The 18,108-nt window shown below is 32.2% G+C and overlaps 1 protein-coding gene across 1 annotated transcript in view; it reads right to left on the bottom strand.

Moving 5' to 3' along the window:
• Positions 1-3,819: 3,819 nt before the first annotated feature.
• The window catches only part of LOC142976190 (uncharacterized), a 79,229-nt gene continuing 64,940 nt past the window's right edge, over positions 3,820-18,108 (bottom strand). Inside the window, exons 5-9 of the mRNA XM_076119448.1 lie at positions 17,799-17,939; positions 16,577-16,779; positions 13,744-13,928; positions 7,278-7,401; positions 3,820-5,568 (exon numbers count right to left, since the gene is read on the bottom strand). Of these exons, the coding sequence (XP_075975563.1) occupies positions 5,458-5,568; positions 7,278-7,401; positions 13,744-13,928; positions 16,577-16,779; positions 17,799-17,939 (764 nt within the window). The 3' untranslated portion in view covers positions 3,820-5,457. The remainder of the gene's footprint in view (positions 5,569-7,277; positions 7,402-13,743; positions 13,929-16,576; positions 16,780-17,798; positions 17,940-18,108) is intronic.

The following is an 18,108-nucleotide window of genomic DNA, read 5'->3' as shown; positions in this document are numbered from 1 at the left end:
CAGTTATTGAGTGAATATTGTAATATTATGTTTCCTTTAGCGTTTAGTGACTTAGAATGGTTTAGTGGCTGAATTAGTCATTTTGTTGCAATGTGGATAAAGTTTTGATCAAAAGTCAATTAAATTAACGTATTAAATACAAATTAATGTACCAAAGTAAGGTTAAGGGTAAACATTTGAGCTATTTTCAAAATAAACATGGTTGCAGTTCAGAAAACTTGCGCCCAAAATAAAAAAAAAATGTTTTTTTTTAATTATCATCTTGTTTCAGGCTTACCATGAGAAACAATGTCACCCTAAAGTAGACAGCCAGACTTGAAACCAAAAGTCTTGTAAAACTTGGACTCCAGGCCCTTGTCTCGTTCGGAAGGAGAGCCTTGCCCAGCAGATGAACAGCCACGGGCTAAAATAAAAGGACTTGTTTTTGATTTTACTGACTGCACTAAACTATACTGCAAGGTATAGTTAGTTTAAAACGCAATAAGAGATGGAGGTGACTAGATCAAATTTAAAATGTTCGATGGTTATTATTCATTAAAATGTTGCTCTGTTTCTTTACTGAAGTTTACTTTTTAAAATTATTTTTCAAACGAGTAAAACCGCGTTATCTAGTTACCTATAGGCTAATGTCGTTACTACTAATGAACTGTATTCAAAGTTACACTCGGGGCTGTTGAGATAAACTACGCATTATGTGAGTGATGTCGACGGAAAATGATTAATCACTTTCTGCTACGTGAATGTGAATATTATAGGCAAGGAACTTATTTTAAATGTGGAGGGTAAGTTTGTGACAATGCGATATTAAAGGTTGATATTTTGTTTTGAAATCTCTTGGGTGAAAAATATGTGTGTAGCAAGCCCTACAATCGAAATTGTTTAAAAAACTAAACGCAAAAGTGCATTTCAGTTACTTTAACTTTAAACTGTACTAAATTGACAGAGTTTATAGTTTCAAGCCAATATAATGCATACAGGATATCACAAAGAAAAAGATTTCATTTCTTCAATGAACAATAAACTTAACTGTGAAAAAAATATTAAAAATAATAATATGACAGTAACGTAATTTTTATTTTGCTGGCATTGATAAGTTATTATTTTTCCGTAGAGAAAGGATGCTCTAACTTTTATAAATTTGATTTTAATGATCACTAACTTCAGTCTTAAACTTATTAAAATTACGATAAAATTATTAATGTTGAAAACAATATTATAAATCTTTCAAAGTATCGCCATCGTGATAATAATATCATAAGGTTTTACTACCAGCATTTAGCCTCCGTTTTATTATTCATTATGAAACGTTATTTTTATTTACTTCGCAAACAAAAACTAGACCGAAAGTCTTTCAGTCAGACAAAGTTTTGAAGCCATAAGCCGGACTGAGTCTAACTATTTACTCTTTTTTATACATTTTCAGGATCAAAAGTTTTGTTTTAAGGCTACAGCCTCCACTTTTAACATCGTTTTCATCTCCGTTTTAAAACTTTTTCGAATTGTTTTTTTTACTTTTCGATTCTCTTTCTGGCCAGTATTGTTTTTGACGCTCTAATTAATTTGTGTATTTTGGTTTTTATTTAACGGAATTATTTTTGCACTTGGTAACTTTGTTTAGAAAGGTTCGGTTGCTGAACGATTCTGTTTTATTGATCTAAATAAGTTTGGAGTTTAGGTTAAATGCTTTTGGATTCAAATTGATTTGTATATTTTTACCAATTGTAGGTTAACTGTTAAACGTATTTTCTGTGTTGCAATTAAGTTCTTTATAATAAAATGTATCTTTATATATATCATTTTTCTGTAAGTGTGTATGTCACTGAACTTCACTTAAACGACTGTACCGATTTTGATGAAATTTTTTGTGTGTGTTCAAGGGGATCTAAGAATGGTTTAGATTCACAATTTTGTCCGCTGGGCAATGTTTTTTTATTTAATTTTATGGCAAAACAACGTTTGCCGGGTCAGCTAGTAGTTTTATAAAATAACTATACATAATTTTATATAACATTCATCTGTGAATTGTTAAGTTTACGTTTTTAGAATTTAAGAATACAATATCGCCGAAACTAATGCGTCGCATTCAAACAACGGACACAAAATTCAACCAAACCCGAAACAAATATTTGTTCTGTGTGGGAATCGAACCCACAACCTCCCGATGCACTGGTAATGGCGTGGCCGCCTTAACTACAGAGGCAGTCGATCCCCGAAATCCCCGAACAAAAGTAAATCAAATTACAAACATTACTTATTCTAGCACTTATACTATACAAAAGAACCATCTAGAATATCCAGCAACAGCACATCGCTACATTATACGGAGCACGTCCACATCATAAATACGTACACTCAGATTTAGTAGGCTTTCATCGTGGTATGTACGAGAAATCCAATAATAAATATTAGCGTGAGAAATCGGTAGCCGGTACGAAACATTTATGTGATATTGGATGCGAATTTGTCTATTGTATAAATGAGATTGTATTATGAAAGAATGGGGAAATTGATTGGTAGATCATTAGTTTGATTAGAGATTTCGCTAAATTGTTTGGTACTTACACAAATAAGATTTGGCGCAAGGTCGTTACATAACTAACTAGTAACACCATTTTTAGTTCTGAAAAATACAGCAGGACCTGTAGCGGTGGTAAGTGTTATACTGCTTGTGAAATATGCAATTTTAAATCGAGTATGAAAATATTACTTCCATGAAAAAACTCGCATAACCAACTAACTATTCAGCCTGCGACTAGAGTCTGTGTAAACTGCGCCAAAACGTCAAGAAATAGAAAGTCAAATGCATTTTCGCATTAATTACCGTATGTACAGCTAATCATGCAACACAAAACAAGAAATACTACAGGCGATGTACTTTCATAGTTACACATCTATCAAAAATATAACGGTCACAAATGTTATCCAATGTAACAATATCGTAAACAATCGATATTGTCTTCATCCATTAACAAGACTAACGCCAGTCTCGTCGCTTCGTTATAAGTCGGTACTTCTATATTCTCATCACGCACACCACCATCGTAATTGGAATTCTCTGGAAGATTGTGATCTTATGAACGAAGATCTACGTCAAATAAATCACTGGAGAATGCCTTTAAAATTATAATGACAGTAATGCCAGATTATAGGGCGTTGGGTGAAACTAGGGGCTTTCTATTTTAAGGTTGTGATTCAAATTTTAATACTTGTTTTAATCTTAGCAAATTTAAATCTTAGGTAAAATTAAATTGGTCAGTAAACCATATTATTAGGTATGAGTTTGTGATCTGTTTTAATTGATTGATGTAATTAGTCATTGCTAGTTTTGAAGGTTATGGCAACTTTTCGTATTTTTTTTATTTCATCCTTTGTTTATTTGTTTAGTTTTCTAGTATTTAATCCGTTTCATGCCTAATACGCGTGTTATAAAAAATATTTTTCTTATAAGTATGTGACAAAAATCTGTTTAATCCAAAAATACGTAAGTATGAGTAGCCCTTTATCTAGTTTAGAGATTATTTGTTCGTCTACGATAAAAAATGAAATAAGTAATTGTAGCGTTCATTATACCCTCACACTTGTAGACTTTACAGTTTTTTTGATGCTCAAGGAATATTTTGTCATACTGTTAAGTAAAATAAATACATTTTTCTTCAGTAGATTCAGTTCGTATTGCGACAAATTTTCCGTATATACTTAATAGTAAATTTGTCTTTAGACAGCTTTAGATTTACGATTTAACGAATATACGATTTTTATAGATTTAGATTTCTTTATCATATCGTAAGGGTAAGAAATAATAAAACATGCACATTACAGTATAATCCTCTTTATTCAATTATTCAAGAGAAATATAAACAGTTCCTTTCAAAACATTACACAGTTAAAACAATAATATTAACAATTTTAGAAAAACTAAACGCGATCGGATAAACTAAGTCTCTATTATACTTGTACAGAAAACTAAAATCGCCTAACGTTATATAATTACAATTATTGAAATACTATCATAGAAATTATTTACATTTTAGGCCCTCTAGTGTAAGAAACGCTAATATCTCAAATACTAGTCTATTACAATATTAGTATTATAAATGCCGTGTTATATAAATTAATATACAAACATATATTTTAGAATACATTATAAATATGGCCTTTTTTCCTTACAGAAGAAAATAAGGATACATTTTCATTTACGCCGATTTCTTAACATTAATCTATGTGTGAATTTTAGTCTAGTAACTCAATCTGGTAAATCGTTTGAAGCAATATTCAAGTTCGTAAAAATAAAATCTTCTAAGCTATTTAGTTTTGGATAGAAAACAGTTTTATTCGTTTGACAAAATACAATGAGTTTTCTCTTTTGATCTAATAATACATTTATAGCCGATGTCTTTTAATATTACAGTTCACGTGTAATCTATTTATTCTATACAGCGTTATGGTCCTAATTTATACAATATTTTGAGCTTACAATATTATTGATTCGTTACATTCAAAATCATTAACACATTTACTCGTCAGATAAAATTCGCAGCTGTTTATTTAATGAACAAGAGCATTTTGGTTCATTTCCCCACGCACGTTCACGGCGTCGGTCGATACAGTGTATCAACAAATTAAAACAGTAAATTTTAATAAGGATCCGTTTGATCAACACGGCTGTTGGATGAATGTGTTGCAATACCGTCGGCAGTTACCATAATTTTTGTGTACACCGAGCGCGTAAATGAAAGCCGACCTTTAATTGGTCAATTCTTTTAATGGTCTCTGAATTCATGTCCACGTGGCAAATTAGTCCCAAATGTACTGTTATGTGCTCATATACGCTGTCATTTGACCACTGTATTATTCGTTGGGGACTTCGAATAAAAACCGAAAGGTATTCAGGGACTTTTTGTTGATACGGCGTTTGTATTGTGGTGCTCAATTACGAACTCATAATAAAAAACACTCAAAAAGTCCCAAAATTCTTTTGTCATTTTACCTCCCATAATCTTTTACTCAAGTTTTGTCTTCCATAAAATTAATTTCAATCACTTTAGAGGGATGAGAAATCCTCTTACATATAACATTTAGGAGCTTGTTCCACAATAAGCCTTTCCGAATAGCCACACATTTTTGTAATGCACATATAAGTTTCATCCGGTATCCTAAATTACGTCAAATAGGTACGTAACACACCTTACTCAGTGCAAGAAAGACGTAAGTTGACTCAAGTACAATTACATTTAAGCCTTTATTCCAATGAGACACATTTGCATTCTTTTGCCACGTTCAGTGACACAAAGACTTATATTATTTTATTTTAATTGTCGGTTACGTCTTTCTTGCACTAAATATACGCTGACAGTCGTTCGAAATCATGACGTCATTACACAACTGCATAATGCACGTTTCCACTGATCACATAATACAAGTCCAATTCATCGTTGTGTTGAATTAGTTCCAAATGTTCTACGTCTCTCGTATCGTGACGTAAGGTGTAGACACGCCGACCGCTTGGCTGGAGCACTGCTTCTGCGCTTGTCCTGCTTTTGGCACCAGCACCAACTGTTCAAGATCGCCCTGTCGGCAAAATTATCGTGTTAACATGCTATCTAGGTATTACGGGAGTTATTTGCTTAGTTGTGTTGATGTAATGTGGTGTGTTGTTTGTTTGAGGTCTGTTTTGTCTCTTAAAATAAGTAGTTGCATAAATGCTGTTAAAAACCTACAACATTGACGTAAAATTCAGTTTCTTATTTGTCAAAGGAATTAAACAAAGCATTATGGGAAACATATTGCCTTAAATGGAGACGTATACAGCAAGTAATTTTGTATTACTAGCATAGGAGTAATGCAAGATTTCAAGGTTTAAACTCACCCTCTTCTTTGAATAACGAAAGAGTAATAATTGTCTAATAATAATCTCTTTATAATCACACATTTGTTCTTTAATTCTTAATGGGATAAAGTGTTCAGACCATTTTCTCAAAAACCGACTTAAGTTTTTTACCCCAAAGAAAGGTTGGTAAAGTATTATTTCGTTTTTACTTGACAATTCCAGAACAAGTGAAATTACAAAGACGAAAACAATTACTGTTTGTAATTTTTCGTTACATTTAAAGGTAAAAGAGTTTGTGTTTTGAATTAGAATAAAAGTAAAAAAGTACTTTTTTGGGTAAAAGATGTTCAATAACATTTTGATTGTTGTTTAAGTTAATGTTATGAAATATGTAAAACTCTGTTACGTATTAACTCGTATAAAAATCTGTTACGCAATGGTTATTTTGCAAATATTTCTGCAAAATTTGTTTGAAATCAACCATTTGAAGTCGGTTAAGAATGACCTCGTTATTCCTTAAAAGAACTATAAAATTACCAACATAAATAAATATTCTAATAAAGCCATCTAGCATTCCAAATGAAAACCAATAAATAGCAATTTGTGTCTCCATAAAGCTGTGCATTCAAAATGTAAACCAGAATGGCGACTTTATTTCAAAATATTATAACATTATTCGACATTCATGTATCGTATTATCGTACAACGATCGCCAATGCGCCTGTCAAGATAACAGTAATGGTAATATCCTCCTAGCGCTGCTATAAAACTCAATTTTATCAACAAATTATGACATCCATTTCGGTAAAATGCACGTATTAACAAAATGTTTCAAAAATGTATAGGTATATTTTCACGTTCATAAAACATGTCTAAAATAAGCTCATCTTATGAAAATATAAGGAAAGCTTGTACCTGAGAGTCTGAAAGAAGACATGACGTAATCGAAACGACATAAGCACCTAAATATTCACCCAAAAATAAAACTCTAAAAGCAAAAAGAAATATTTATAAAGAAACAACGATAACAGTTTACTTTGAAAGCCTAAGAATATTCAGGTACAATAAAAGTATATTTCATCTCCTAGTATTCTTACAATCACCAAAAAAATATATAAAAGAACTTTCCAGAATGATATTCACGATAAAAATAGTAGAAACACCCAAACAGAATCTCACCAAAAGGTGCTTCAATTTTAGTACACACATTTCTAAATTCTAAGCCTTAATTCCAGACCTTTTAGTACCGAATAAACATAAATAAAAGCTTCACATTACCCAAAATGTAGCAATCACGAAACATCATGTTTACCTTTGGACCCAAACGGTTGCCCTGGGGTATACCAATCGTACAATATGGGTGGATTGAAATTACATGTCCTATGTAAATATTTGTCATGTCCCTTCTCACGGGTCGCTTACGATTTCGTTTAATAAAGCTCGTACTTACAGAGAAGAGATAGCCTATAATCAGATCAGCATCCCTGGGAGTGTCAAGAGCGTCTTTTTCAAGGACATCTGTGCGAAGCCAACGGCAGTCGACGTACGCACGTACTGTGTTGTCGTCGTGAACACTGGAAACGAAAATTATATTAGTATTGTTCTAGTTTTACTTTATAACTACTTTTCCTTATAACTATTAGATTGGAAACTTTAAAAAAGGTTAGGTGTGTAGTATTCGTTACCGTAGTTAGCTACCGTTAGTAGGTGTTTTTGTATGACAGGATGTATGGATGTGAATTAAGCATGGAGTTTGTAGGATCGCAGGAAGTGGCGTTCTTTGGTCTTCGCCGGAGCCCGTGGAAACAGGCGTGTTTTATCTGGGGGCACGGAAGTGCCCCCGCAAGTCGAGCAAAAAAAAGCGGCACGGCCGTAACATCCTTTTCTCGAAGCAATTCGGGCTATTTTTGACACCCGTATAATTTCGTTGTGGATAAAACAAGAAGCCTGGATTTTCAGCAACTAATTAGTCATTGTATAAACACGGTATATTTAAAATTTCAGTCAATTTGAACCAGTAGTTTAGGAATGACAACTTGTTAAAATTTTGAATTTTGTCACTCACTGATTCACTGACTCACTGACTCACCGATCATCAAAAGTCTAAGGTACTTCTAGCAGACTTAGAAGCTTAAAATTTAGAATACAAATAGGGTTTAGTGTCTTAATCATGGGAAAAATTTAATATTTTCTAATTTCGGTCCAGTTTTCTAAATACACCAACTGCAACAATAACTTTGTAATCCCATATAAATGTATAAGATTACAAGGTTACATTTGCAGTTAATGAATTATTATTACAGTAGAAAATAAAATAAATAGGTGTAAATAGGTACCTTCTATATGAGACATAACGGGGGAGGGGGGATTGGGTGGATAAGGGTGTTTAGCCCATGAAACTGAACAACATTCCCATAGGAAAATATGTTGAATTATGATAAAAAAAAACCTCTTTCCATACAAATTGGACTTATGTTCGCTCTACAAAAAGAAGTGAGATGCCATCAAAAACATTCTGTAAAAACCTCAAGTCTCGCCGTAAAAAGTTGTGAGATCGATAATACCAAGTCGATTAATCTATTTAGTCTCTACTTAAAGGACCTTCTGTCTTAAGTTATTACGTACATATGTTATTATCATGCCAATTAAAAAAAAATACCTTTAAAACAATTAGATCGACTTGGTCATCGCAAGAAAACACAAATTCGCCATTAACATTTCAGGAGCATTAACTTCTCGTCGTGCTGTGTAGTGTGATACATACTAATAATTAAATCATGCGATGGCCAGGTCGGTCTATTTGTTTTAAAGGTATTTTTTTAAAAATTGGCATGATAATAACATACGTAATAACTTAAGACAGAAGGTCCTTTAAGTAGAGACTAAATAGATTAATCGACTTGGTATTATCGATCTCACAACTTTTTACGGCGAGACTTGAGGTTTTTACAGAATGTTTTTGATGGCATATATTATTTTGTATGTATTAGAGTGGAATAAACTCTGCTTAAAATTTACAAATATGAAGCGTATTCAGGAATAAAATAAATAAAAAACCGCAGGAATAAAAAGTGGAATTTTAGAGTCCATATTGACAGTTAGTATTTTTTGTCTGCAGGAATAAACGAATACTGGATACACGACAACTTTGTTATCAAAGGAATGACAGCTATACATAAGACCTATGCAGGTTTAGAATCGTTTTGTAGGTGACCCAGCTTATATCTCGAACAAGATAGAATTGCGAACTGCAACCCAGGTTAAAACAATTTTAATAAAATATATCACGGTTCGGAAACTATTATAGAAATATCGGAAAATTAATTAATATGATTTCGCCAATAATAATTATTATGAAGACAATAACGCTATGATCGTACTTGTTAATTGTTCCTAGAATAGCATAGAATACATAAAATATTATTAAACACAGTAATTTCTACCTATTCGCAAATGTACCGCACTATTTATAGACCATTTCTATTAACTGCTATTTGCTGCAATTGCCGATTCGGAAACACTTAACCAATAAAAGCTTTTGAAGACCACCGAACTAATTTTCCGAGTAAAATATTTACCATTCACTATTATATAGCCTGAACAAAAGTAAGTAATTCGATTTCTGAAACCCCTTATCGAACTATTCCTGTTACCAACGTTAGGATAGGGTTATACCTCCCTTGGGAATGATAGCTCCGTTGCTCAGTTCCCAGTTGTGTGATTCTATCTTTGTACTATCTACAGTGTGATCCGGCCCTTTTTTATACAGAGATTTTTGACATTAAAAGTTTTGGTGTACAAAAGGGAATTGTTGATTTGATACTGATAGGTTGTGATGTTTTTGTGAAAATAATGAAAAAGTGGTTTAAGCAGTAGTTTTTGCGATTTCAATAAGTTTAGAGGTTGATTACGAGTCAGGCAAATTGGTGTTGAGTTTTTTTATTCTCTAGGAATTGACCTGATTATCAAGTGTCGGTTGTAGCTTATACAATATAAAAAGCGAAGCAAATAATATATAAATAAAAAAATCAACATCATAATTAACTTGTATCCATCTATTGTAGATGATACAGATGACGTCAGATGAAAATATAACATATACAAAGAAAAATAAAACAGGACGGACATAAAGAAAAAAAATAGTAAACAAAATGAAGAATAAATTCAAACTTGAGAAGAATAGTTGAATAACGAAGCAACAGATGAACCAGACGTAATTTAAAAACAACACAAAGTTTAATTCAGTTTTTCTTGATCTTATGAAATATGAACACTTAATTGAATTCATCTGTCTTTATGAGACAAGCAAGAAAATGCAGAGTAAAACTTTATTAAAACAAAATTAATTGCGTTTGGCAAGTCAACAGTTTTAGCCGAGTGGTATACTAATTAATAGTCTAGTTCACTGGTAGTATAATGTACTTTTCGTAGATGTACTTAAGTTACAAATAATTATATGCTCGAACGGCAAAGAAACACATCTTATGGAAGCCTTGTATGCCTAAGAATTCTGTTAACGATTCGTAAATGTATGGAAAGTTTCTATTTGTTGGCGTAGTCAACTCATATTTTTATCCCTTCTCTTGTTCTGGGAGCCATTGCCTAATTGTGGGACGGTAATATTATAAAATAATTATTTTCTCAAATTAAGTATTAACATAATATGCTTCAAAAATAATAATCAGAGCAAGCACGTAGGTACATAGTTCACGTCCAATTAACGCCAACGGCTTTAAAGAACTGACATTTCTGTCAGAATTTAATTTTATCGCTTGTAAAGGTGAATCTGAAATGTATTATTTGCGTTTTAATTGATGTGTGCAAAAAAACGAAGTGAAAAAGAAATTATTAGCTTTATTCCTAGTTATAGGTAGGTAATGCTGATGACGAAACAAAGGCAAAAATTAACTCGTGGCGAAAAAAATAAAAATATAATTGACCCTATTCAAATATGAATAATGCGAAATATTTGAAACTCCAAGTTAAAATATTCAAAACGTTAACTTACTAATTTACTTTTTTATTACAAGACTAAGCACGCATTTAATTTCATCATCAGAAAATTATACAAGAATTTTATAAAATGTTCGTTCATAACAAACCTCGGCCCAGATTAGTCGGTCTTTATTAACGTAAATGCAAAATCCCTAGGCCTGCACTCGACTTTCATTAAGTCCACACTGGACTCTAATTCTAGGTTATTAAAAAACATGGGAGATCTTTAATTAAATGTCTGAAACAGTTAATTTGGCTTGAAGTTTTCATTTCGTTCCACACAAAATTAAATTAGTCTCATCGCGAACTGCGTAATGGGAAAATGAGATTTTCTAACGGTGACATTGCTTGTGTGTTTATTCACACTATGCTGGCTACATATGTTTGTTAGTTTGTTTGTTTGTCAACTTGTTTTCAACTGTGTAATTCTCTTTAGGTTAAGTTTGTTTATGTGTTATCGTGTTTGGATGTTTATTCTTAGTTTTGGTTATGTCATTGCTGTTCATCATGTTATTCATAGAAGGTTAGGTTTTATTTATGTAATGTTATAAAAGCTTTTATCGATATAGTGTTATTTTTATTCAGGTATTTCTTAAACGAAATTCAACATGCTTTAGTGTATTCGTATAGAGAACTTAATAAAATAAGAGTAATAAGTTATATCCAATGAAACGATAATATAATAAAACGTGTGTCATTTTATTTTAGCAATTTGTAAATAGCGATATAGTTTAGTATGATTAATAAATTAAATTGCTAGCTCACGCGGGATATTATCTTTATAGTAAAAGTACAGCATATATAATCCATTTTATGTTCATTCTTGTAGCAAAACTTTAAATTCTAGACTAAACCGAATAATTTTCATTAAAAACACAAATCTATATTAACACAACCAAAGAATATCCACCCAAGGAAAACTTTTTTCTAGAAATTCCTTTATTCCTAGATCAGTAAACTCAACCTTTATATACTGCCCTTAATTACATCCCTAATAACCTAGCATACAAACAATGAACAACAAAACGAGATCTCAAGAGACAAACAGACCAATTTATTCCCTTACTACAACTACTTAGAACAAAACTACATATTAATAATGCCTAACGAACAAAACGGTTGTAATAAAAGCCTAATAGAACGCTAAATATAATTTAGTTGGAATGTTCTAGAGTAAATATGAGAGCTTTATTGTTTATTATAAAGACTTGAACACTCGTCTCGAAATAGAATTATTTATGTATAATATACCTGTTTTGCTAATTATAGCGTGATATTATATTTATAAGATACTATTTTTCCTAGCAAAGTAAGTATTAACCTACTTTTCTTAGAAATAGACTTTGTTTTTTCGGATAAAGAAAGTTGCCTTAATATTAAATCTCTAAATGGAACGCGTCACTACGGGTTAAAGATTAACCGAAAAAAGCAGACATACATTTGAGTATGCTTGCGGTCATATTCAAATTAAATAATATATTTTATAAGTGTAATCAAATAATAATGCTAATTGAAACTGACTTTCAACTAAAATCATCTTCTTTTAGTCTTAGATGACACCTGTATCCGGCGATTATAAAGAAACAAGTAAAATTTACTTAAGTTCTAAAAATTGCTATACCAGTTCGTGTATTAATCGAGAAAGGTTTTCAAATTGGCTAAAAGCATTACTCGCAAAACGTCCGTAAGCCGGTAGTCGATTTGGTCTATTTCGGTTGCTAATTCGCCTATTGTAGTGATTACTACAAATGCGCTTATAGCCAGTTTCGACTGAATTCACTGATCGGTAAGCAATCACCGAAGTTTAACAATCATTACTGGGGTTAGTCTGTTCCGCGAATTGGATAATGGAATTTTAGTTAAGCGTTGTGCTTTGAAAGGCACGTGTCGGTGTTTTGTTGCAAGTAAACGAAAAGTCCGATGTTGTGTTTTTGAAATACATTACGTGCGCTTAGAGTGCAATTGTTCTTTTAAAAATTCCATCTATGTCAATGTTGTGGTTAACCTATATTCAATTTTAAAATCTCTGATGTATTTTATGCGTATCTGAACCTGTTTTTTTCTTATTTTTACACCCAATTGTCTCACTAAAATAGGCAGAATATAATTATTTTTAATGCCATATTCAGAGTTCTTAAACCACTAAAAATATTTTCTGGCAACGCCAGCTTTGTCTAGCCAGGGAAAAGATGACTGACTTTTTTGCAAACCTTCACCCATCAATGACTTGATATCGGTAAAGTCGCTTAACGCGTATACTCCATGATCTTCATAATATTGAATGAACTATACTCTCTCCATTCCACCTCAAGTCCCTCCAATCAAAGTAAGAAAGGTTTTACCGTCTCAAATCGAGAACGCAAAACGAAACGTTGAGAGCCGTTTAAACTATACAAATAAACTCGATAAAATCGCTTAAAGACGTTTGGCTCCAGCAAATTCTTGTAAATCCAAGGAAAGAAAATATTTGCTAGTTTCAGTTAAGAACGTTCTTGCAATTTCACTTTGTAGTTTCTGATTGTAGGATTACCATTGTGGAGTTTTACATTGTATTATATTTCTAGCGCTTTGACTGTTATTTAATTTAAAATCTTTATGTTTTTATATTGTTTAAGAATTGTAACTTTCTAGTACGTAAAGTTATCCGAGTAGGTTACTAAATAGATAGAATATATCTTACTAAATAGAACTAAGAACTTAAAACAAAGTGGTTTGTGGTGTAGGTGGTTTCTAAGTATATAAAAATTCTACAGAGTTAGATTCGAAATCTATATTTATCAAAATCTACATCATAATATGTATCGTAATCGTTATCATAACTTTTATCGAAAAAATATCATCATCATTATGTACTAAATAAGATATGCGCGTGACAAGAACACCCTACAGCTTTTATTAAAACAAAAAATGCTCCAACTTACCTGATAGCAATATGATGCCAACGGAAGTCATACAAAGGTACAGCTAAGTATATAGAGCGTGAGCTCCCGGAGCCCGCGTGGACCAGCCTGGCTGCCCCTCGGCCGGCCAGCTCCAGTGAGAGGAAGGAGCCGGTGCGACGACGGGAACGTAAGGAAAATAACGTCCCTTGGCCGTAGCCGCCACTCTGTGGACGAAGATTGTTGTTAGAAATTGCTCGTAGTGCCTACGTTTATACAGGCTTTAAATATATTGTATTTGCTATTGGAATGTGTCTGTGCCGCATAGATTATTGAAAATGATAGTAATTTATAGTCCATACCACCGCGTTTTTATGTTATGTAGCGTTTTGGTCTGATGCTTGGACAAGCTTAGCACATACTAATATTACATGAGCTTGACAATACAACAACAATGTAAAGGTGCAACACGAACACTCGAACGCAGCAGCAGTGTAGATATTTTTATTATATGTATGTATATCCCTTGAGATAAGTTAAGTTTTTGTAGACTAATTGTATGTTTAAATATTTCTGACTCTTAACACAAAAACATTTTATACTATAGTAAATCATACATCATATAGTATCTACAAAGATTTATGAAAATTAGATACTAGAAATAGGTCTTACAAACCTAAATAAATTGTAACGAAAAAAAATCAGAGTCTATGAAACATTTACCTAACAAAGAACGCTAAATAAATAATTTAAATCAATTTCGTTAACTTTCAAAGTCGTTGGACACTTTTTACATAATTTATTAGGCCTGAAACTATGACAAGACTATTATGAGTTGTAACCTTTTTGACTGATGAGGGCGCTTCATGAATTACTTAAATAATATTATATTTACTTTAAAAAGAAAAGCTAGGTATGTATGTCTTTTTTTAAGAATTGACTGTTTATTGTGTCTCGACACAATAGCTCAATTCTCTACCCGTATCGAGTATCGACAACCAGTTAGTGGTCGAGCATTTTTGTATGAAAATCTGATCAGCGCCTCTAACGGGCGTCGTACTGACTGAAGAGAACTGCGCTGTATACAAAAGTATATTATCTATGTGATCATTTCAATATTTGTAATTGCATTTTTGGCTTTTTATCTTATGTTGTTACCTAACGGTAAGAAAAGACATCACTATTGAATTTGACAAGTAAAAAAAACAAAATTAAATTACCTTTACAAAGTTAATAAAATGGCCATGCGACTTGAAATAAAAATATTTTAAGCCGAATTAATAAATATGAATAAGTGAGCATTATTTCGACATAAACTTATTATTCCATTTATTATTAAACTAAATAAAAAAGGACTAACAAAAGTTAAATTAAATAACCTCATTCCATATTCACTAAAATAGTAATAAAGTCAAAAAAAAATATCAAAAATATTATTCAGAAATACAAATACGGCAAATGAAATTACCTCTAATATTATTTACTTTGTTGAATAAAATAAACTTCATTAAATTTTATATACGATTGCATTATTAAAGTTCGTGATAAAATAAAAAATATTGTTTTGAATATCGTATTACTTTCTGTAATAAGCAAGCAATAATGAATAAAATTAACTTTAATTAATTATGTTATAGTCGCTTATTTTATCAGTAAATTTATTTAATGAGCCTGAATGGGAACAATTAAGATTACTAATTGTAAGGCTTTAATTTCCAGAACAGGAATGATGTCATTGACCTGTAGCGCAACTAAAGTTCAGTTTTCTTGATACTTTTTTTACGCTCTCGAGTTCCTTTAAAAATACGAGCTAGGAATGCAAATATTGTGTCGTGCTTTTGACGTGTGAAATTTACAATCATAAGCAGATTCGAACACCTACCATTTATTCAGACAATACAGGCAATGTACGCAAAATCAAGATCTTCTATTCTATTTGTATAAAAAAAATATTTTGGATATCCTTTACTGAAATAAAGCCTTGTAATCGACATAAAATTTATCCCATTCATCATAATAATATTAAGACGAGAGGTCGTATAAAAAAATGTCTTGTTACAATACAATATAAGTATTGATACAATTTTGCCTGCCCTCTTGAGAGAAAAACAAGCGTGATTTTATGGCAAACAAAAATGTAAATGAGCAAAGTATTTGCCTCTCGTAGTCAGTAAGCTGTATTTCCATAAAAGCAATACCGTTGTATTTATTATTCATTTCTTTGTTTACAAAAGGCTTGTTCCGTATTCTGTGCGAAAAGAATGCAAAGTGCCAAGGTGTTGTAAATACGGTTTTCTTTTATCAATATTAAGGAATATTTAATTTTAATATTTATTTTACATATTATTATTCGTTAAATTTTATTTTTAAGTTAAAATTATTATGTTTCATACGAAAACGCGACAAAAAATTAATCAGTACCTACAGCAAATACTCAAATTACTGATAAATATCACACCTACATTGGAAAATTTACAATTTGTGATTGTAATTAAGAATCGAGATAAGTTCTGGAATATACTTGATACATTATTTCACGAAAAATTATATTTATAAGTTCGAATTACCAAAAGAAAAGTAAAGACAACAGTGAAATTTATGGCATAATGTACATAACTTGTTTAGTGTGTTTCACAGTGTTTAAACATAATAAAATTAATAACTAAGTATCAGCTTAATATCATAATGAAACGGGTCTTAAACGCGATTGAAAATTAAATGTTTGGATACTTTACTTGTTTACCTGAACGTTGCATTACAGTATGATGTGTAGGTACTAGTCGCGAGAGTTTTTAAAATAATAGAGTTCCTATACGTTATAATACTAAACGTTTCATACTATTAAAGCCTTTATAGAAGCCTTAATTAAACTCACCTCAGGCCGCAATCTCAGCGAGATGAATAGCGTAAATTCTCTTGGAAACGTCTTCCCAGCGGCAAATAGTTCCGAAGAGGCGATCCAAATGTACGAGTTAGGCCTTAGACTGAAGGCGTGAGGCCGGTCTGAAACCGCTCCCCATCTCGCTTGTGCAGGATGAAAGTTACGTCTTGCCCCCGGCGCCAGCGGGTTTATTGTCCCTGGTGAATGCAATTTATAATGTATTGTGGTTCTCTTATTAGATAGCATGCTTGTTAAAACGGGGTATGTAGTAAGGAGATAGTTGAGTGCTTTGATGATGATAGCTTATGTTATTGAACGTATATATTTTTATAGATTTTTTTAGTGCTGACAATGAATGGAAAAAATAATAGTGACTCACAAATTTTGATTCCTTTGCAATCCTTTACTTAGATTTTTTTAAAGTAAATAAAATAAAGTTCTATTTTGCTTAGCCTCTGCTATTTCCTTGTTTCATTTAATAAAATCAAGTTTTCAAACAATTTAAATATTAAATATAGATCTGCATGACTAAAAACAATTCATAGAATTTCCATTCTCATACATGTAACTGACCATGCCATCAATCACTCCGATCCCTCAATTTCCTTTCAAAACAGATGTAGGCTACTCTGCTACATACTCCTTAGTCCCGTCAATCAATGTTCTATGTCAAACTCTATTAAAAAATAATTCTGCTGCTACAAGCTGTTTGCAAGCTAAAATCGCTTTATCAAAATGTCACCTACATCCTGCATGCTTGATCGGAATAGTTGCCTAACTCCACTCGACCTATCGATTTCATGCTGTTACGATGTCAGTTAACGAGCTAGTCTGGAAATAATTTAAAATCCAATATTCGTTTGCGTTTAGACGCGGAGCAGTTTTCTAGTGAGTTGGGGGCTATTACTGAAACGTTTGCGTTTACGTTTTCGGAATTGAGTTTTGACTGCGGGAAATGCGGATTCCATTAAAATAGAAATTGGAATCGATATGTAGCAAATATAAATTGAGCAGCATTTATTTTATCTGCAGTACATATCGCAATTATACAAACATATTTCTAAATATGCAGATGTTTAACAGTCGGCATCTGGCTGCCATTTTATCAAGTTCAAACAGCAGGTGGTAAAGTGAAATTAAACAATAAACGTGATTTAATCCTTAAAGTTTTTCGAAATTCGGCTTAAAGTTCGAATTCGTAGCTTTAATTACTTACCTTCGCATTCGAAGGAGTTGCACGACCTCTCTTGTTCCCCGTACCCTTCGCAAGTGGGTTTCGAACAGTATCGCCTTCTGGTCTGCTTGCCCCCTCCGCATGTTCTGCTACAGGCCCCCCACTCCCCCCACCCGGCCCAGCCTGCAATATTGATAGATTAACTCTCTCGAAAGGGTTATTGCAATAGTTTTACTCAGTTTTGTTTGTGGAGAACTTTCTGCCAGCTGCCATGAAATTTCGTTTGTTAAATGCTATTAGAGAAACTTTATTCTGCTCCTGATAGGTGTACGGTTGAAGTTGTTTTGTAGTT

This window comes from Anticarsia gemmatalis, chromosome 10, assembly GCF_050436995.1.
Source record: "Anticarsia gemmatalis isolate Benzon Research Colony breed Stoneville strain chromosome 10, ilAntGemm2 primary, whole genome shotgun sequence".
NCBI classification, from domain to species: Eukaryota; Metazoa; Arthropoda; class Insecta; order Lepidoptera; family Erebidae; genus Anticarsia; species Anticarsia gemmatalis.
Note: the sequence above shows the minus strand (reverse complement) of the source record. Positions and strands in the feature narration are given on the sequence as shown.